Genomic DNA, 22,086 nt, shown 5'->3' with positions numbered 1-22,086 from the left:
GTAGAACGTTTATGAAGATGGATAACTAAACGGAGGGAGAGTATACACATTTTAGGAAAGGATTTCTGTTTGAATTGTAGGATAAGTCAGTGTTTCCCAACCACTGTGCCGTGGCACATAGGTGTGCCATGAGAAATGATCAGGTGTGCCATGGAAGATTATTTGGTTCCACCTGATTAGTAATCTAAGCGACAGGCGTGAGTAACGGGCAGAACAATTACCTTTTTTTTTTCTACTAGAGGGCAGTACAACTACCTGCTCTAATCAAATGGATTGCCAACTGCCAGTAAAACAGAAGAAGACGCAGAAGAAATTACACAATAGTCATGCTGCGAGTGAGACAAGGCAGCGCGAAATAGCAATGGATAAATATTTAAAAAGAAAAAGTAGTCAATCTGACCTGGTCCTGGAGAAAATTCCGACCGAGATGAAGGCCCTAGCATGAGTAATGAAAGCAAAAAGTACTGGGGGTATACTGGGGACAAACCGAGGCAATTCCGCTATGCCTGGTGCGTGTCAAAAGATCAATATCCTTTTTGTGACATGTTTTTTGTTTGGTGGTGTGCCGTGTGGTTTTTCTAATGTGACATGTTCCGTGGCCCCAAAAGGTTGGGAAACACTTGGATAAGTTACCCAATGCCGAAAATCTTTAGGAAAATGGTGTAATCGTTCTTTTCACTGTGTACTTTAAAGTTTTGTGGAAGAAAAAAACTCTTGTGTATCTTTGTATCTATGAGCTGCTACTTTAAGGAAGAGCCTTGCCTTTTTGACACTTGACCTTACCCCAGAAAGGGTTTTCCTGTCTGAGAATTAATCTTTGCTGTAGGTATAGGAAAGGCATTTACTTGGTTGCAGGTCTTCTGTCTCTTCGTGTGAAGTGTTGTGCCCTGCTGTCAGATAAAGTCTGCCCACTGCTGTCTGCTCATCTCAGTTCACTGTGAAAGGAAATGTGACTTTGTCTAAATAGATGTAAGCAGCGAGATGACATTGTTGTATTAGGTGCGCTAGGATTTAGTGGGTTACAAAACTGAATCTCCACTTCCCCTTTCCATGCGCTCTCCTCCACCATTACCTCATCCTTTTATCTTGCCCCACATGTCTCTCCATCCTACCGCATCCCTCCGTCCGTGCGCCTCCTCCCGGTGACGCCATATCGGAGGAGTATGAGGAGGCGTGCAGCAGCATCAGCGGCGCTAAAGGAGCACAAACGGTTACTTTCGGCTATTTTTTACCTTTCTTATGTTTAATGCATCACTTGGAGCCTTTGAACATGGCGTGCTGGGTGATTTAGTACCGCACTTACTGATACGTCGGAGATATGTTGTTTCCTCCGGAATAAATCAGAAGAACGAGACATCACCGGAAGAAGGCTGAAACATCAATTTAATCGATTGATTTACAGGAGAGCGTTTGGAGGAGCGGCCAGAATGTCTTCTAGCCCCCCATCAAAGGAGTGCCTGTAAAAGCGGAACCAAACGATGAGGTAACTGAGCGCGTTTACAGCTCTGGTTCCGGGATGAGACAGGAACGGCTCCCCGCCGCCGGCAGAAGGCCGAGAGCGGGCGTGAAGCAGCGGCAGCAAAGCTCGGGAGGGGTCGGTAACATCATCAGCAGCGTCCTGAAGAAGCGCAACGGGATATCCAGGAGTGCACCCCGGCTGCTGTGCACCTTAGAGCCAGGTGACCTTCGAGTATATGGGCTTATTTTAAACATCTGCAGGCAGAGCAGCGCTAAAAAAGGAATACATGCCAAAATACTACGAAATGTTGGGCTGAAATATCTAATAATATTAATAAAGTCCACGCTGTTGTTGGAGATTTTGGGTCATGTGGGTGCAGCAATTTTTAAAAAATCATACTTTCCTTTACATATCGTAAGCCAAGAAAGATCACATTCAAGAAATATGTTTCCAATTATGATTATCAAAATAATGGCACAGTTAAGCATTAATGTGGTATTACAAACATTTTAAGAATGGATCCTTTAGGACTGTTTAAAACAATAATTTGTGTGTTAGTCATTTTAAGAAATGATTAACCAGCATAGCGAACAGTCATGAGTGACTTGGCTTATTTTCTGTGTATTTGCGGATGTCTGATGCATCAGACATGTGGTTAGCAAATATGTGCAGGTGACATAAAACAAGCTATTTATTTCCAAAGAAATGGTATATATGGCATATGAGGTCATGGGAAAGTGTTGTGCAGACACCAGGTGCTAAAATGAATGGGCACATCTTTAGTGGCTGGGGTTGCTGTTGATTTGCATTCATAGGATTTACTTATAATGGGAGTAAAATATTTTTATATTTGTCAACCCCATGCACTGGGTTTGATTTTTGTCATTAAACATTATTATAATGTAATTCCAATAGTAAATGGCTGTAATATGTAAATATTACAGTACAGTTTACAGTAGTGAACTGTAGCACATTGTAAATGAAAATACCAATAATGTGATGTAAGCGACAAAAGGTCATGGCTGGATACATATATTAAAATTTCAGGCATGAATGTGTCCCACTAAAACTGTTTGACCCACATTTAGTTTGAATCTTGTTAATGTGGAAATCATTATGATACAGGCTGGAAAAAACTTTATAGCATAGCTCATTAAAGTAGAATTGACAATTAAAATGGAATAAGACAAAAACCTTAAAAATACTCGAGATCACTTAAATAGAAAAGGGGGTAACAGAGCAAGTCGAAATCTAAACGAGACGCAGTGAAAGTAAGAATAAGTAGATTCCAGGTTTGAAATAAAACTGAGACGTTTCTCTGGCACAAGAGATTGTTAAAACCGCTGCTGTATTTGGGTGGAGGTTCGTTGCCTTTACCTTGATAATCGATCAAATTACAGACTTTCAGAATAAGATTTGAATCGTGGACTCTTTTATCCCATCATTTCACACTCTCCTTGTTTATGTTCGTGTTTACCGTGGTTATGTCACGTACACTGTGGAGAACTGGTTAAATTTGCCCTCTGAACTTTGCTGCTGCCGGCCTTAGCTGCAGTTCTGTATCCACACTGAATCGGCTGCGTTAGACTAATCTGTGACGGGGAAGTAGGAGGGTTTTCCGCGTTAATCCTCTCCCGAAGCCCCGAGAGGACACTGCAGAATAAAACTGCGCTCATCCATAATGGCGCACGACAAAACGGCAGAAGCGGACCGTTCAGGTTACAAGCCATTATTTCTTATGTTCGGAGTTTCATCGTAGAGAAAAACCACGCAGGTGTCCCGCGTGAGCGACACCAATCCTCCAGAGGCTGAGCTGGATGGGGACGGGAAGGCAAATGGCCGTAGTCGGAGCTGTTGGCGTTGAGCCGAGAGAACTGGCATGTCAGGACTTTACGGCTTCTTAACTTCAGATGAGAATTTCTCTTCCGGGTAGTCTTCTCGTAGGGCTGTATTCTGCTGTAAATGAGGTTTTAGACGATATTTAATCAGTGAAATGGAGACTGAAACGCGGATTCAGCACTACCAGGAAGTGGAGAGCGACTCACAGCTCCAAAGCAAACCAAAAAATATCACAGTCGGGAAATGAGATGTCCATTTTTCCTTTGGATACACGTGAAAATGTGTAAACTGCGCCATTTTGCCATTGGGTGTATCTGACTAAAACTAGCAGAAAGACTTGAGATCTTTAACATTAAACATTAAGCAGATTGTTTAGTGAAATGAGAAGTACACAAAGGTGTTTGAGGAAAAATGTTTCTCTGGAACGTTTTTATAAATGTGGGTTTTAAATTATGAAGATCAATAACTTGGGTTCATTAACTACCTTATGTTTTAAGTGTGCGATTTCCAGATAACATTTCTGTGCATGTGTACACATTTAAACAAAAAAAACAAAAAAACAATTCTGTATCTGGAAAAAGTCTGAACATCAAGTAGAAGGTGCCTCTAACCAGCTGTTTGTTTGTTTGTAGGGGTTGACACAAGGCTGAAGTTTACCATTGAACCATCTCTGGGAAAGAATGGATTTCAGCAGGTGAGGGGTGACGATACACTGCCCATATATTAAGTACACCTTCAGATTATTCTGCAGATACCCCTCCCCCCATATTAGCAATGCATAATTTAGACAAATAGACATGTTAAAATAAAAATGTCTACCATACGAATACTGAATATATATTTTTTCTTTTCAGTTCATCTTCATTATAAAAATAACTACACATCTTTAAGCACACTTGAACCAGTTAGACAACCAGTGACATTAATCGTCACACTAAATATAAAGTTGGATGAACGTGATTGCACTGAATATAATCTATATGCTATTAAGCCAGTAACTCTATTCGATACCACAAGTATCCTTCCTTGATACATCTTCTTTTTACTACTTTAAAGCTGTTGGTCTGAAATTATGTTTACATTCCACTACGTGCATGTTTAGACTCTATGTAGAAGATGGACATATAGTGAGTGAGACTGGATAGCTTTTTCCTTTTTCTTTAATAGAGTAAGCATATAAAAATTATAATTCTGGGTATTTTCATTGATAAACCAATTAAACTGAGTGCTTTTTCTTCCCCACAGTGGTACGATGCCCTCAAAGCTGTGGCAAGACTTCCAACTGGGATACCAAAGGAATGGAGGAACAGGGTATGTTGCTCTAACCACCCAAATATAAGCTTTGTAAGAACTTTGTCATACTCAGTGAGTAAAAAAAGTAGAAACTCTCTCTGTTTGGGCACAAAATTGCTTCCATATAAAAAGGTGTTTTGATAAACAAAGCGTTACACATTTTTCCTCTCTGGTCGTGTTTTGAAGCCATCGGGGTGTTAAGCAAATAAAAGCGAGAGCCCAGCTGTGCTATTGCAAGAAACGTCTGTTCACTTTGTTGTCGTCAGCCTTCGGGCCAAGTTTTTACAGTCATGAGAGAGAAAGCGTAGTATGAAAGAACAGCGTGTAGAGGTACTTTATCTACGCTCCATTCATCTCACATCCCAGTTTTATCTTTTTTGATGCAAGTATGAAGAAATGGAAGCAATTACTTTCATTTTGTCAGAAAATGAAAAGCTTTTCTCTTGCGTGGATGTAAAACGATGGGAGTCACAGTGAACAGGGGCTCCTAATTGAAGTAAAAGTACCGTCTAAATGTTGGCGGGATTTCTACAAAAACCACAGCACCGACTGACTCATTGTTTATTGGCTGCTGTTGTCATTATCCAGGTTTGGCTAACCTTAGCAGACCAGTACCTCCACAGTATCTCTATTGACTGGGAGAAGACTCTTCGTTTTGCCTTTAATGAACGCAGCAATCCAGATGATGACTCCCTTGGGATCCAGATCGTCAAGGTAACCAAATTGTATTTGCAGCATATAGCATAAAATACAGAACAGGCAGACCACTGAATACCTTTTGAAGTGTAATGTAGACATAGTTCAGGGTCACATGCAGGGCATGGTACTACTCCACGGAGCACTCAAAGCACTTCACATACAAACATTCATAAAGCTCTTTTATTCTAAACATTTTGGATCCTGTATCTTTAAAAGAAAGGTCCTGGCTTTGATAAATGAAATGCCAAAAACTGCAGTTCTGTAATTGGCCACTTGAGGCTGGCTCCTAGCATACATTTTACATAAAAGATGGATGCTGTCACTAGGATGTATATGGATGGAGACCCTGAAGCTACATCCGTCTTATACAGCCATTCTGTGGTGCTAAAAGCGCGTCACCCCTGTATTGAAATGTCCAGGATAATCTACAACTTCAAATTAAACTTGTAACTGCAACTAGGCTGTCAAAGGCAAGAATTTTCATTATGTATTTAATCCATTTATCTGTTTAAATTATTAGTGTTGATGACTAGTAATCCTAACACAAAACCCCTGAACCTGTGCTATGAGAATATCTGAATGTATGATGCGGTTTTGAAATGTTTCCTGACAATCACAGAAAAAAGCCTTAAAAACTTAAAAAGCTGTGATTGATACGAATTTAAAAATTTCATTTATTCCTGTAAAGTTTTTTTTTTTTTTTTTCTGTAAAACTAAGGGCTAGGCTTAGTTCTTATGTCAGCGATGACGTAGACGTCAGCATATTAAAGGTAAATTATTCCTCCAGACTGGGTGTGAATGTCATCAAACTAGCATTTAGTCCACTCAGTGTAGTCTGTGTTTGAAACTTTAGTACTACACTGGATTCAAGACCTATAATTATTAACATTCCATCTTTCCCCTGACCATTTTTTCCTCAACCTGTTGAGGAAAAAATGATGAGCTGTTTTTGTGAGTGCATACATCCGTAATGGCTGTTTATGTGCATTCAACAGTTTATTCGAGCTACCAATAAAATATAATGTGTTTCTCGGAAGGTGTACCTGCTTAGATGCTGTTTGCTGATGACTTGTGCGTCAGAACACAGGATGACTCTGTCAGCTGAGTCGTTGCAGATCTTTGCTGTTTCTCACTGACTCATTGATTCAACAGAGGAACGGCTGTTTCCGTAAACAGGGCAAAGTCTAGTCATCATTTATCCTGTTTAATGTTAATGCACGTCCTTGTAATAAAATAATCCAAGCTGTTGTTCCTTTTCGTCCACAGGATCTACACAGGACAGGCTGCAGCTCTTATTGTGGCCAGGAAGGGGAACAAGACAGGGTGGTGCTGAAGAGGGTGCTTCTGGCATACGCCCGCTGGAATAAAACTGTGGGTTACTGCCAAGGATTCAATGTACTGGCTGCTCTTATATTGGAGGTTACAGAAGGCAATGAAAGTGATGCACTGAAGGTATACACCAAAATCTAACCATATAATCAAACTCAGGTCATTGAGTTTAGTCTGCTTACATATGCTGGTGGATTTTAAAATAAAACATTTTTAAGTAGCTTAATTTGCTTTGAATGATCATAACCGTGCTTAAACCATGTTTTTTATTTATTTTCTGTTCTTTTTTTCCCCACTCATCCATATCCAGGTGATGATCTATCTTATCGATAAAGTGCTGCCTGACAGTTATTTTGCCAACAACTTGCGAGCGTTATCAGGTAAACAGCCTATGACAGTACACCTAAGATTTTACTGGCTGCCATAATATCTAATTTTCACACTTATGTGTTAAAAAGATGCTAATGACAATATCGTCGTGCCAAATGTAAAAATGTGAAAATGGACACCAAATTGCAGGAACTCCATCAGGGCAGATACAGAGTGCTTAACAGAGCAGCAGCAATTAGAGATGCAGGAGATTATCTGTCTGCATTTTAGAGTCATGACTGTTTTGTTTTTGATTGTTTTTTTTTACTCCCTTGGGTACATTTATCTGATTTGGAGATGAAATAATCTCCATAAATGCATTCCTGTATGTTGTAGTCCACACGTAGGCCTGGAGTAGTGACGTCTCAGCTTCAGTCGTATATTGTATTTCCTGAAATGTAATTGGCTATCATCCATCCATCCATCCATCCATCCATCCCTCCACCCTCTTATCCAGGGCCAGGCCCCGGGGGTTGGCTATTGTGTGATTGAAATTAAGGTTGTTTCATAATTTTTTTTAAAATTTGTAAATAGGGAAAAAAGAGAAGCTTAATCTGAATTTCTTTCATCCACTAACACTTGAAGCCCTACAAAAACTGGCCGACGCCCCCAGAGTCTAAGTCAGCAGATGGGTCCTACCTGGATTTGAAAACACTAGTGATTTAATGGACTTGACAGAATAAATTTTATATCAAATTGGGTTTATTTTTCCAGTGAAAAATGAAAATAGTTATGTAAATTTAAAAACTGTGGATCTGGGGATCTAATCTGAGGATTAATGAATACCATTAACTTTTCATCACGCTAGATTTCTTACTCTGTTGTCTCCTCCTGTCAGTGGACATGGCGGTATTCAGAGACCTGCTGCGTCTAAAGCTGCCGAGGCTTTCCCAGCACCTCCACCACCTTCAGAAAGCAGCCAACCGAGAGGCTGGAGGTACAGTTGCTATATGGGATATTTGGTCACAAAGTCTGTAAACTATTTAGATGTTCATCCTACAGAGAGGCTAAGAACTTTTTCATGTATGTTTAATATCTGTTTGTCTCTCTGCTGCAGGCAGCTACGAGCCTCCGCTGACCAACGTCTTCACTATGCAGTGGTTTCTGACCATGTTTGCCACCTGCCTGCCGGCACCCACCGTGCTGAAGATCTGGGACTCTGTTTTCTTTGAGGGGTCAGAGGTGCTGTTTCGAGTTGGTCTCGCCATCTGGGAGAGACTGGGAGAGTAAGTGAACCTACCTGCAGTCACACCTGGTGTAGAGAACACACCCAAACACGTATGTTTTGGTAATTCTGCTGCAGATGTTACATCAGGTGTGGCTTGGCTGTTTGGTTGCAGTGTTACTCATGCATGCACATTATGAACAGAGGTGGGGCGTAGCTTACGTGTAACTAAAAAGTGATTGGCTGCTGGAGTAGATTTTATATCAAGATTTTTTTTAGCCCTTTAGGATAGGGGAAAACTGGACATTTCACATCATCCATTCATGCATCTGGGTCAGTAGCTCTCCCTAGCCACTACCTCCAGCTCTTCTGGTGGGACACTGAGGCATTCCTAAGCCAGCTGAGAGAAGTCCAGGTTCTCCCATTTGGAAATTTTCAAAACACCTCACCTAGAGGAATTCCAGTCAGAAGCCTGAACCACAGAGCTCAGCTTACTTCTTTTGGTGTGTAGAGAGTAGAGGCTTCGGGCCCCTCCCAACTGACTGAGGTCCTTACGCTATCCAGTCCAGATATCCTATTGAAGCTTCGTAATGAACTAATCATTTCATTCAGGTGTGTTTACCCAGGGTAATATCTAAAACCTGCAGGACACCAGCCCTTGAGGCCTGGAGTTCAACACCCCTGCTTTAGAGGAAGCAAATTTCTGCTGCTTATTAATGGCAAGGGCAATTAAATTCTCTTGCAAGCACTGAATATTATAATATAAAATATAAACTCAAATATATAAAAAAAAAAAAACTGGGTGGAAGTATGTAGCTCAAAGCTACATACCTCCTTGAGCACCATGCATCTCAAGAAAATATCACAAAATAATCAAGATATTCGTCTGTGTCCAGGACTGCAGTTCATGCATGGTGCTCAGGGAGGTATGTAGCTTTGCGCTACATACCTCCACCCAATTTTTTTTTTTTTTCAGTGTTTGCAAGAGAATTTAACTCATTCACTGCCAATGGCTGGCAGTGAATGAGTTAATTTCCCTTGGTATTAAAAATCCACTGAAAGCGAATATCACCCTTGCTATTCTATTTTATTAATAATAATTACCCCGGAAATGCATCCTGTGGGGTTTCAGCTGCTGGAGCTGATTGCATCCAAACAGGATGTGAGTCCACATATCAGATGGAAAGTGGTTTTGATGGTTTTGAGTCCCTCAAAATGCCTTCAAGTCTATTGTTTTGCAGAAGCTTCACAGAGAAGATGAAGAGGGCAGGACGTCAGACATGGGAACAGCACAGTTAATCTGGTTAATTTTCAAAATAAAAGGCAACCATTTGCAAAAGCGTGTTTAAAGTGATAAAATATTCTGCTAACACTGTTGATAAATTCTGACATAAATAAAAATTGCTTATCAACTTTTTACGTGTATCCCACATCTCTCATGGTTTAAATCAAATTATAAACCCATCCTTGGTTCTCTCACTTCCTCTTTCTTCAGGAGGATAGAGTACTGTCAGACAGCAGATGAGTTTTACAGCACCATGGGTTGTCTCACTCAAGAGATGTTGGAGCACAACCTCATCGATCCTACAGAGCTCATGCAGGTAGTGAGCAAACTTCACACACACTACTTTAATGCTGTACATGTTGTGATCATGGCTTCCTCACCTGTCTCCTTTCTGTGTCTGTCAGGAGGTTTACTCCATGGCGGTGTTTCCCTTCCCTCAGCTAGCCGAGCTAAGAGAGAAATACACCTACAACATCACTCCGTTTCCTACGTCAGTGAAATCCAATGGAAGGTTTGTTCTAAACTCAGAAGATCAATAGTGCTGTGTAAAAAAAAAAAAAAAAAAAACACAACTCAATATTTTTCCACTTTACTACTCTTAAAGACATTTTTATGTTCTCTGTGACCGCTAGTGATGACCTGGAGGTGTGACCATGGGACAGATGCTTGTATTATACTGATGGTCACTACTTTCAGAAGGAAAATGGCGCGGTATAGGAAGCAGTAAAGCCTCTTTGTAATCACCAACTATAATTTTAATACAGAATTAACTCATTGTAAATTAAAGCAGTGCAACTCTGCTCACTGACACTAATATTCAACATTAACAGTAAAATGTTGGTCGTCAGCAAATGTTCAGAAAACCAAAACATTCAGTCCAAAAGTGTGTTTACACTCTTTTTTTCTGTCTGTCTGACATCTCGCCTCTTGTACAGATAAATATGTGTATTTTGTGGTGGTGGTGATGGTTTTCTTGCAGTAGTGGTCTGGGCAGCTGGGAGAGCGATGATGACGCCGACATGGACGATGAAGATTCTGTGGTGACTGCGCTCGGCTGTCTGGGTCCCCTGGGTGGCCTACTGGCCCCCGAACTGCAGAGATACCAGAAACATCTCAAAGGTCAGCGCACACACACACACACACACACACGGGATTTAAATGGTGACCCTCAGTGTGGGTACAGTCAGGAGCCAAGCAGTTCCAGATGGACTGCTGCCCCAAATCCTCGTGTCCTGCCCTTAATATGACTCTAAGTACTGACAGACTCTGATCCGTTTCCTCCAGACAAATCCCCACTTCCTGCTTCTTCAAGGACTCGTACAAGCATGAAAAAGCTGAAACCAGCCAGGGGGCTTTAGTTAAAAACATTGGTTAAGATCTGTAAAAGCTGTTTTCCAAACCTGAGCTGAACTTTTAACCTCATAAGAAGATATCAGTACAACTGTCTTAACCTACTTCAAAAGGGAAACTCTGCTCATTATATTTGGAAGCAATGTGAAGGAAAAGAACATCAATCAATCGCCTGCACAGGGGCTCTGAGACAGCAGAGTAATTACAGTGAACAAACTAGCTGCTTGTCTTTGACGGGGATTTTTCGTTGTGTCCTGCTGGAAGAGCTGAGATGGAAAATAACTTCCAACTTTCAGTGAAGCTGAAGAGAAAACAAACAATAATTCACTCAACAAAATGCATTTTATGTCATCTTCAAAGGCTGCTTGTCTAAAAGCGCCATGATTGTGATGCCATCAGAGGCAAAGAAAACAGGAAAGAGTGACTCAGCCCGCTGGGCTTACTTTGAAAGTCTTTGAAACTTGTAACTTCTAGTCTCCAAAACACTATCAGACAATGCAGCATGTTGTGTACATTTAAGTGAATGCTCCAGATGTTATCATCTATCGATAGCATCAAGCAGCTTTTTTTTTTTCTCTCGCTTGTACTAAATCTGATGTTTCTAGAGCACAGCTGATTTTCATTTAAAGCCAAACTGGGCAAGTAAATAAGTATGAAAAAGAGCTTAAGAAGAGCCAAAAAGGCATGCTGGATTTGGCCTGTTTTGTATATTCTGCTTAAATTGCTCCATCTGCCTTTTTGAACCACCAGCTAATTTGACTCTAATCACTTTATTTCATGTTCAGTCATAAAATAGATCCAAACAAGTGGAAATAATAAAGCATGTGTTCTGGTTTTACATGTATTCTTGCATTCAGACCAGCGAGGCGAGCAGGGAAGCATTGCAGAGCTGAGCCCCGGAGCAGTGGGAGGAGGAGGAGGAGGGGCTGGTAGTGGAGGATCAGGAGGAGGAGGAGGTGCAAGGGCAGAGCATCAAGCAGCCATTAATGGCATGATGATGGAGAGAATGAGCACCGACATCTACGCCCTGAAGAAGCAATACGCACGCATCAAACGACGGCAGCAGCAACAGGCTATGCAACTCTACATCCGCACAGGTAAGTGAGAAATGAGTAACAGCATTCACACAGCTGGTTTACCAAGATGATGAATGTCTTTGAGCTTTTGTATTGCTCAAAGACACTCATATAAAAAAAAAAAAGCGTTTCATTATGTTCATTATTTATTTTTTCAGGATGTTTTTACATTTTTTTTTTTTCTTCAGTGCATAAATCTTGTGTGTTTCTGCTGTCGAGACACACCAGAACATTTCTTAAAGGGGACCTATTATACATTTCCTATTGTCTGTTACAATTGTGCATGCTTGTATCAAACATGACCAAAGTTTCAAGTAATGATGTCAGCAAGTACAAGTAATACCTGTGAAATGCTAGCTCAGGCTTCAGTTAAGCAGTTTTAGACACTTTGTTTTTCTATTCCTTAGTCTTTATGATGTCATATTTAGGGGATATCCCTAAATATGGTCATTTTAGGGATATAGCTCAGCTTTTCCCACAGATTCATGTAGTATTTGTCATTATAAGGAGGCAGGAGAGAATACACATATATCAAAGGAAGCACACACCCAAGCGTTAGAATATAAAAGAGTAAATTAAAAACCATATATATATTCCTCCAAAGATCAATTGTCACTAGCCGAGGTCTGTTTGACCGTGGGATGAGAGACTTGACACGACTAAATGACATCGATGACTGAAATGAACTTCAACAGCAACCTCACTAGACCGTGAAAATCTAGAGCAGGGATTTCAAACTAATTTTACATCTTGGGCAAGACCAGTGAAACGCCTCGTTTTATCAGTGCAAAGATATTTAACTAGTCAGAAGAAGGCTGCCTTAAAAGGGAGAGGAGCTAAATTAGCTTCTTTCAGACAGGATGGTAAGATAGATGAGGCTAATTTTTAAATATTAATCATGCAAAGCTACTCTAGTAGACTTAAAAGATAAATGTGGAGCTGAAAACGAGACTAATGGGTCCCCTTTAATAAATAAAGTGCCAGTGAAATGGTACACATGGATGAGAATAAAGAAACCAAAAAGCCAGCTGTTGATGATGATTATGACGTGTGACTCACAGGACCTGGACCTGTAGCGCCCACAAGTCCAGGGGTTCTTCAGGGGGCTTCCAGCAAACAGAGTGGCAGCACTACTGAGCAGCACACTGACGGTACTTGTGTCAACAGCCATTCTGAAATTGGGTGTTCTGGGGATTATTTGAGCAATCTTTGGTATTCGACTTTTTAGAAATGGTCTTTATTGGAATCAACAGATTCTTACCACAGACACAACTAATACAAGTAGAGAACTAAATTCTTCTGGGGAAATCTTGCAAGACCACTGAATGATTACTAGTGGTGTATATCTATAAAAATGATTGATTTTTGACAAAATTCTGGTTTTCGTTGGCTCGGTTTTGCAGATGGATGATGCTCTCAAAATGCTGTGCAGTGCACACATGTGTCTGCAGTGCTAAGAAAGCTTTTATTTATAAATTTGACAGCTGTTGTCTGGTATTTTGAGAGCCTTTTGGAAACAGGTGTCACACTCTACTTTTATATAACTGATATTGGATCAAAAATAAGTGTAGAAAATGAACTACTGTAGCTACAACTGGTGATGGTTTTGCTCTGGTTACAGGTGACATACACAATCAATCACCTATATATGTATTCTGAATGTTTATTTGGAGGCACCTGTCACTGCTATGTATAAATAATATCCTTTACATGCATAAATAATATTTGTATACATTTAACTGCTCTTAAATATTTTAATTCTTATATGAAGTGTACAGTATACATTATCAAAATGCTCTGTAGTGACAGATGTTTCCAGTTACACTTGATTTGGTCAATGATTCACATTCTTTGCCTGCATGTTGGAGGATTTCTCTGTTTTGGGTAATCGTGACACTAACCTTGATGAGCAGCTGCAGCTCCTTCCATGTCGTATTCACACATGATTTATAAGGCTTGTGCAAAAGTATTACAGTCACATTTGGTGTTTTCCCTCTGCAGCTGTAAACATTTGTGCATAACACGCTCTGTAAATCACTTTAATCTGTTTTTAAAAAGTCCTGCTTGTACTGTAATATGGTTTATTTACATTGGGAATGGGCCTTAACACTGTACATATTATGTAATATGAGAAAAATAATTTTCACTCTAGTCCACATCTTCTCTGAATCTCATTATTGCATAAACCAAAAGCTCCGCATGCCCCTAGTGTTTGATATCTTATATTGCTGCTTGGAATAGCTAAGTGTTTAAAAAATGTTAAAAAAATTATTAAAATAGAAAACATGCAGTTATATACAATTTTTAAAACATCAAGCTTTACTTGATGGTTTCTGTATCAAATAATTATAAAAAATTAAAGTAAAAGTTGTTAAAATTGAATGAAGGTTTAGTTATCTAGAGGAAATAAAAACAAATAATGGTTTAATTGGGTCTAAATAAGCTAATAAGACTTAACAGTAGATTTTTTTGAGCTAACAGGAGCTGTCTTAACCTAACAGGAGAGAAAACTAGATATCTAGAAGAGCTAGCAGAAGCTAACTAAAGCTAACATGGCTAATGGAAAACTAAAAAGGGTTGAGTGGGGTTGACAGGGGCTAATGGTAGCTAATTGGAACAAATGTGAGCAGAAAATAGGTAAAAGAAGCTAGCAGAACTTATCTGAACCTAATAGTATTCAATATTAGTAATGGCAACAAATGAAAGCCTAAAAGAGCAACCGTACCTAGATGTCTAACAGTAGGTACCTGAAGCTAAAAGCGTATGTTTGAAGGTACCATGAGCTAATTGAAGCTAAAAGAAACTACTCAGAACTAACAATTATTTTGAATGAACAGGTGTTGATGGTATCTTAATGTGGCTAGCTAAATTAATCTGGAGGTTATACGAGTTACTAAGAGCTAAAGGGAGCTAACTAGGGCTAACAAAAGCTTAACATAACTATCTGGAGCAAAAATCAGGCTCTAGTTAGCTTTAGTTATCTTTGCTCATGTTATCTTGTTTGTTTTTTAATCTTCTCCCCTAATTTTAATGGTGTTCATATAATGATAGCATGCAGCAGTCATGATTTGCACAGCAACAACAAAATTATGTTTACAATTTATTTTATGCCTTAGTAGTTACTTTGGTCAGCTAAATAAATTGTTTCTCTGGTTAAAGGGCAAAGTAAAAATGTCTCATGGAATTCTGTCATTTTTATGCCTTCTTGGTAAGCTCAGAGAGCATCTGTTGTAAGCTTGTTTTAATACATTTTGTTTTATTCTCTCTGAACTGTCACCTCCCCTCCAGATAAGTGTCCTGCCACCCGTGTCCTGGCCTCACAGCTCAACCCTTCCAGTTCAGTGATAAACCATCTCCTCCTGGGCAGAAAACCACGTGGAGGTGCTCGAGGCTACAGACCCACTTCTGCTACAACGTCCATTTTACCAGGGGCCCGACCTAGTTCTCTGTTCCAGAGTCCGGTTCCTCCGGGTTCCCCAGCCAGGCAGCGCTGTAGCTCCCTGGCCTCAAATAGCACTGGATCTCCAGGAAGCTCCAGAGGAGGTGGAGGATCACCTTGGCGCGCTCATGTTCGGCAACATCGGAGGAATATAGCTAGGGCTAGAGCTCAGCTGGGATTTGGAGATTCAGAGGACAGGGAAGATGAAAAGGAGAAGGAAAAAAGAGAATCAGCAAAGTTGGAGGCTGAGGAGCAGGAGGAGAAACAGAGTGAGGAAAATAAATGGGATGATGAGCAGAAAGAGGCGAGCGACTCTTTTATACCTCTGTCTCCTGACTCCTCTGGTACGGGGTCAGCATGTGAAGAGGCTTTACAGGGTTCAGATGAGACTAAAGGAGCAGAAGTTGCAGATGTGGTAGTGCAGCTGGACTCCCTGACTCTAGAGAGTGAATCAAATCAAAGTTCTCCCAACGACCAAAACCCAGATACAGTACCCAAATTACCAGAGTTTAAACCTGCACCCCAAGTCCCTCTCCTCCCTCCACCGCCATCCTCCATCAGACATAAAGAGTCTGACTCATCAGAAAGACACGCTGGCTCTGTCAGATGCTTTTCTCCTCCTACTACTCCACCACCTCACCACTCCTCCAACTCCTGCATCTCTTCTTCATCACCTTCCACACCAAGCACACCCCACTCTCCAACAGCTCCTCCTTCTCTTGATCAATCTTCCTCAGATTCTCCTACACTAACCTCCACTCCAAAACCCAACTCCACCTCCTCCTTACCACCTTCTTCATCAGCTAATTGCTTATCTGCGCTCTCTCCTCCTGCCTCTTCCACCTTTTACAAAACCTCCTCCCCCTCTACCCCCTCCCTCTCCTCTATCTCCTCATCTTCTAGATCCCAAGTCTCCTCTTCCCCGTCAACCCCGGGGCTCTCCTCCATTCCTAAACAGCAAGTCTTCTCCCCGTTCCCTTGTGTGAAGCAGCCCAGGAAGTCTGTCGCAGCCAGAAACCTGGGCCTCTATGGTCCCACCTCCAGAACTCCCACCGTCCACTTCCCTCAGCTCAGCCGCAACCTCAACCGCAGTAGTGCAGCCGGACTGACTGGCAGGCGATGAAAAGTCCTGACTGAACCATGTTGCCTCCTGCATATTAGGGAAAACACTTAATAATAACCGACAGTATAAGGTCTAAAAGATTGAAGCTCAGCTGTAGTTTAAGAAGTAACTAAGTGTTAACTTTTTTTGTTGGGGGGGAGGGGGGGGATTCCCACTGCATTAGTACATTTGAGGAGCTTGGGACAGCATCCAGACCCTCACTGTGGCCTATGCAGGTCATTCTTGACCATAATGGATTTAAAAAAAAAAAAAAAAAACAACAACAAAAAAGATTTCCATGGGTAGAGGCTCCATCTGTTAAGTGTATACACATCTCTTCAGTAGCAGCTTGTTCTCCTGGACTGAAACGTGAAGATGCTGTGGTCAGATTCTTCCCTCTGGACTTCCTTGGACCATATTTACCAATACAGTGGAGTATCTTTTCCTATGAGTTTGCACAATAGCCATCCAGTTGTTTCTATGCCAAGTATTTAAAAATAATAAGTACACACGAAACATGACATACCTAAGAATTTCTGTAATGGAGAAATGAAAAGAACTGCCTAATGATGTCCTGAAGCACTTAACATTTTTGTTGTAATGTTAAAATCTGTGCATGTGTTTGTTTGTTTCTACCAGTCATCAAGAATGAATGAAGATCAGGGGCATTTTTTCTTAGTTTGTTTTGAAGGCTGTGTAAATGAAATTAATCTAAATATAAAAAGCATTTGTTCTGAAACTGGTTACTGGAATTGATGAGCTCTTGTTTTACAGTAGTTCCAAATGTGATGATTTATAAGGCAAAGGCAGAAACACTTATTGTGTCAGCACTTTGAATTTTGTCAGTACAAGTATTCAACCACAGGAATGCTTTTCACTGGGCTTTTACTGCAATGCAGCTGCCTAAATAAATGAGGATTCCAGCATGAGAAGCCACAGTACAGTTCTTATGATGTATGCTTATGACCTTTGAGAATTTTGAAGTTCTAATTCAGTTCAAGTCTCAGAAATCAACCCGATAAGTTGATACAAGTCAGACTTATACAAATAATCCAGACAGCATTTACTGCAGTGTGACAATCATTACACCGCTTAATAATGCTGCATCTGAAAGAGAAAAGGTTCTGATAGCTTATTTGTAATTTAGCCAAAACTTATAAAATATCCTCAGTTTTTGTGAAATTGGTTTATCTTGTGAAATGATTCTGGTTCCTTTCACGTATTTATGCACATATTATTCATTTTATATCGGTTTATGACAAAACTGCCAAATTCACAGACGTGTACTGCACTTCACTTGACATAAAGACATCCAGTTGTTCTGAATCTCTTATCTTGGATTTTCTGAGGAATATTTTTCATTGAGGCTTTCACAAGACTTATTCAAAGTTCAGAAGTGCATATATCTATTAAGTGCTTGAATTTGTTACCCCCTGCCTGATTTATTGGCTGAGTTTTATTGTGGCTTAGATTGGAAACATTGGGAGACGGACGTGTTTGTCAGCCTGAATGCATTTTAGATGCTGCTGCTTGCATCCTGAGGTATTATTAGTTCAGCTGATGCCTTCAGAAACACTGCATTATCCAGCTAATAGCCTGTAACAGCACCATCTATAAAACTCACATGCCCCAATTGTCTCATGAATTCAGGAAAATAGGAAATGATGTATGCTTGCAGTCAGGTGAATGTTGTGTGCTTCTGTTTTTCATGCATTATCCAAGTTGGCCCAGAGGAGCACACTTTTTCTTTCATGGCGCAACTTTAAAAATAAACTTTTGCTTTTGTGATTTTAAATAAATAGCTTGCTATGCTTAGCTAACATTTAATTTAGCTAAGCCTACGCATTTAATTTCAAATGTAACAAAAAGAACAAAAAGTGAGCTGGTTACGAATGTAGGACAAACAGCTGCACTATGATGTAATATGTGGAGAAGGATTCGTCATTAAATGTGATACGTTTAGCTCAGTCTAAAGCTGAGCTGCAGAAGAGCTGGCTTTAGAGCTTTAGGTTTCTCTCATTTTCTTATTTTTAAATCTTCATTGATGGAAGTTGTGCGTTGCACAGGGGGACAGATAAGAAAAAAGCCGTTAAAGCAAGCTGTTTTTAGCATTCCCACTCCATCTTGTGCACAATCTCTTGGTTTGGGTGGTTGATACTAGGAATTTAAACTCATCTGCCTTCACTGTCTTTACTCCTTGCAGCTTCATCATTCCACCTCTCATTCACACACATGTATTCTGTCTCACTTATGTTCCTCTTTATTCCAGCGCATACCTCCACCTCTTCAGCCTCTTTTACAGCTGTTCTCTACTCTCAATAAAGATCAGTCTTGTCTGCAATCATCATAGACCATGCATACTCTTGCCTGAACTCATCTGTCAACCCGTCCATTACTGTTGGAAGCAAAAAGGGCCTATCTTGAACGTCTCTGTCACTTCTGCCAACAACGTTCCCATATCTTCATCACTTTTATAGCCCCTCACTTCCTCCTTACCAATCCTCTTCCTTCATCTATCTTGTTCTTTAATTTTCTTCAGTAATCAGCTCCTTAAAGTACTCCTTCCAACTTAACACACTGTTAATTCATTTAGTATGTTTCTGTCTCGATCCTCATCCTAACCTGCTGCATATCCTTTCTAGTGTGATCTCTCTCTGCCTAGAAGTAAAAGTCTTTTTCTCCTTCTTTATTGTCCAGCCTCACACACAGCTGCTGTTTTTATCCATAGTTGCAGAAATTTGTGAAATTGTTAGCATAGTTAAGCAAATCCAGTAATCCACTGGAGACGCATGGATTGTTTTCCCTACTGAAATTTAAGTCTGAGCACCTGTCTGGGACCACAGGTGTGATCCAGAGTTCATCAGTTAATTCATTTAGTATGTTTCTGTCTCTATCCTCATCCTAACCTGCTGCACATCCTTTCTAGTGAGATCTCTCCATGATCTCTCTTTATCTCATTTAAAACTTCATTTGAGTTTATTTTCTCATTTAAGTGTAAGGGGGGAAAAAAGCATTTGGCACAGCTGCTGTATCTGGTTTCCACGGTCACATTTTAAAATCATGAGTCTTTGCCGTAGTATCACGAAAACATCTGTCATTTCTGCATAGCATGTCATTTTCCCCCTGATTCTCTTGCCAACAAAAACACTGTATTTGGTTTCATGTGACGCAGCAGCTGTGTGTCGTATGTTGTGTATGATGTGTTAAAGGGATATGTTACCACGTACTGTACACCAAACTATCCTCAGTTACTGTAAAGAGTTTTGATGTAGTGTAATTTACACACTCCAAATAAAGAAGTACTGCGAGAACAAGAGGCGGCTCGGCTTTATTGAGACATTTTTTTTCCTTATTGGATGTTATTGTCTTGAGAAAAAGAGAGTGCTGTGAAAAACAAGTACACAGCTAAGGCTTCCATAGAAGTTAAGAGCAGCCAGGTGCTGCTAATCAAATGGACTTGATTAACTAATCGTCAGCAGGTGTGAGCAGCTTTTGCACTTGGTGGTCTGGAGTGTTTAGGTGTGTGTTAATGAAATACCACAGTCTTCTCAGGAGAGGATGGCCCAGCAGATTTACACCAAGGTCAGGCCATGTGTTGTTCAAAAAAAGCTGTAAAACCTGCATCTCAGAAATTAATTATCATGTTAAATGTTAAAGATTATGAACACGTATGGCTTGTTTGGAAAGTTTTGTAGAAAAAAAGCTGCCTCTGTCTAAAAATAAAATGTATTGCAAGCTGTAGGGTGCAAAGTAGTGATGGGCAGATGAAGCCCCATGAAGCACTGAAGCTTTTCATCCAATTGGTTCACCCCAACGCGAAGCTTCATGAAGCTTCATTTGCTCTAGCAGGACACCTACTGGACGTAAAAATAATAGCTGGCATGAATTTGAAGAGTGTGGCATTTTGCACACAGCCTGTAAATGTCAACAACAAAAGGAGTGTGTAAAACATGTATATTGTAGTGATGGCAGTATACTGTGTATATTTATAGTGGCAGTATGGGAAATGATTATTTGGAAATGCTTGAAATGGAAATGATCATTTACTGTGAGGTGAGGTGTGGTTGGGGTGTGGACAGTGGTTGTGCTTTTGTAACGTTGAGGTATGGACAGCTACACACTGAGGCTTTGAGCCTCAGTCCTGCCTGTTCACATTTTATTCTGTAAAAACTAAATTTTCACTGCTTTTATGACCTTTTTAGTGGGGAGAACATAGCTAGGATTTAATGATTTAACAAATCTTTTGAATCCTTTGTCCTCCACAATGCTAAATGGCTGGGAGTCCTCAATCACCATGCTGACCAGGTCTTCATCTATTTGAGATTGTTCTCCTGAGGAAAGACAATAAAGATAAAGCACAAATATAAATAGCACACACGTAACTTATAACAGTTGTATAATATTGTTATATCATTTAGTAACATTACTGCATCCTATATTATCATTGCATTTGATGGCTCACCTGGTCTTGCTCCACGATCGGTGTCCCCCTTATTCTCATGCAAAGCTCTGTAGTGCCTAAGCATGGATGAGGTGTTGCTGTTATATCCCAGCTCCCTGGCACATAGCAAACACTTCACCTTGTACAAAAGTCAAGACAGCTCAACATAAATTGTATTGCACCATCAGTATCATGAAAATACATCTTCTGTAGAAATACCTTGTTGGGAGGAATAAGATCAAAATGTTCCCACACAGGGGAGGACATCCTCCTCTTCTTAGCTGGCTCCATTCTCTCCTGACTTTCTCTCCTCACTCTCATAAACCTCCAAACGGTCTCCAAACTCTCACTAACCGCAACTCTCCATCAAACACCCACATTTTTGAATGAAGTCTGAGGGGTTTATATCGCTGTCATATCTCGCGGCAAAGTTCGAACCACTTCATGAACCAGTCACGTGGTACAGCCGGGCAGCGAGGCTTCGGACGTCATCATTTTCAGCTCCTCCCATAAATGAAGCAAGCCTCGATACGCGCTTCGCGGAAACGCCCCCTCCATTACTCGACACACGCTCCGAAGCCTCGATACAGAACGTCCCATCACTAGTGCAAAGCCAATGGAACAGACCCACAAGACTTGTGGAATAATGTCCTTTGGACAGATGACAGATGTCCATAATGCACACTGCTATGTTTGGTGAAAACCAAACACAACATATCAGCACAAACACCTCCTACCTGTGGTGGAAGGGTGATGATTTATGCTCGTTTACAGGAACTGTGCACCTCACAGCCACTGAGTCACCCATAAAGTCTTCTTACCAAATTATTCTAGAGACAAATATGCAGTCATCTGCTTGACAGTTAAAGCTTGGCCTAAACTGGGTCATGCAGCAGGCCAGTGATCCCAAGTACAGCAGCAAATCTATAACAGAATGGCTGAAAAAGAAAAGAATCAAGGTGTTGCAATATCCAAGCCAAAGTCCAGACTTCAACCTGATTGAAATGCTGTGGTCAGACCTTAAAACAGCTGTGCATAAATGAATGGCTGCAAACCGCAGCGAAAACAAGCTAAAGTTTCTCCACAATAAGACTGATAATTATACAGAAAAGGATTATTTCAAGATCTTATCAATAAAGGTGGTTCTACAAGACTGAATCATAGGGGTTAGTTAGTTTTTCTCAAACTGCATATGGGTTATGTTTAATTCTTGGCTCCTGTGAGTCAGTCATTTCTCAAC

The 22,086-nt window shown here is 40.5% G+C and overlaps 2 protein-coding genes across 5 annotated transcripts in view; one reads left to right on the top strand and one right to left on the bottom strand.

The window, feature by feature from the left end:
* Window positions 1–19,713, top strand: part of tbc1d30 (TBC1 domain family, member 30) — a 28,845-nt gene extending 9,132 nt beyond the window's left edge. Inside the window, exons 1-14 of one of the 4 annotated variants that reach the window (XM_085436349.1) lie at window positions 1,127–1,679; window positions 3,931–3,992; window positions 4,544–4,609; window positions 5,180–5,305; window positions 6,557–6,742; window positions 6,930–6,999; window positions 7,827–7,925; window positions 8,046–8,214; window positions 9,649–9,754; window positions 9,843–9,949; window positions 10,418–10,557; window positions 11,646–11,885; window positions 12,926–13,015; window positions 15,153–19,713. In XM_085436349.1, coding sequence (XP_085292475.1) covers window positions 1,517–1,679; window positions 3,931–3,992; window positions 4,544–4,609; window positions 5,180–5,305; window positions 6,557–6,742; window positions 6,930–6,999; window positions 7,827–7,925; window positions 8,046–8,214; window positions 9,649–9,754; window positions 9,843–9,949; window positions 10,418–10,557; window positions 11,646–11,885; window positions 12,926–13,015; window positions 15,153–16,426 — 2,898 coding nt within the window. In that variant the 5' untranslated portion in view covers window positions 1,127–1,516 and the 3' untranslated portion in view covers window positions 16,427–19,713. Of the gene's footprint in view, window positions 1–1,126; window positions 1,680–3,930; window positions 3,993–4,543; window positions 4,610–5,179; window positions 5,306–6,556; window positions 6,743–6,929; window positions 7,000–7,826; window positions 7,926–8,045; window positions 8,215–9,648; window positions 9,755–9,842; window positions 9,950–10,417; window positions 10,558–11,645; window positions 11,886–12,925; window positions 13,016–15,152 lie in introns of those variants that run through there. The other 3 variants (XM_085436347.1, XM_085436350.1, XM_085436348.1) reach the window with 3 other exon arrangements.
* Window positions 19,714–20,547: 834 nt separating this feature from the next.
* On the bottom strand, window positions 20,548–21,441 carry LOC146689419 (uncharacterized). The gene is made up of 3 exons (XM_085437033.1): window positions 21,066–21,441; window positions 20,868–20,985; window positions 20,548–20,736 (listed from the first exon to the last, which is right to left on the bottom strand). The coding sequence occupies exons 1-3, from the start codon at window positions 21,165–21,167 to the stop codon at window positions 20,576–20,578; spliced, it is 381 nt and encodes a 126-aa protein (XP_085293159.1). The 5' UTR covers window positions 21,168–21,441; the 3' UTR covers window positions 20,548–20,575.
* Between the last annotated feature and the right edge of the window lie 645 nt (window positions 21,442–22,086).

This window comes from Copadichromis virginalis, linkage group LG17, assembly GCF_057382275.1.
Source record: "Copadichromis virginalis isolate Kocher_CV1m ecotype Utaka linkage group LG17, C_Virginalis_male_GT1.1, whole genome shotgun sequence".
In the NCBI taxonomy this organism is placed as follows: Eukaryota; Metazoa; Chordata; class Actinopteri; order Cichliformes; family Cichlidae; genus Copadichromis; species Copadichromis virginalis.
The sequence above is the reverse complement of the archived record's forward strand: the minus strand, read 5'-3'. Positions and strand labels throughout refer to the sequence as shown.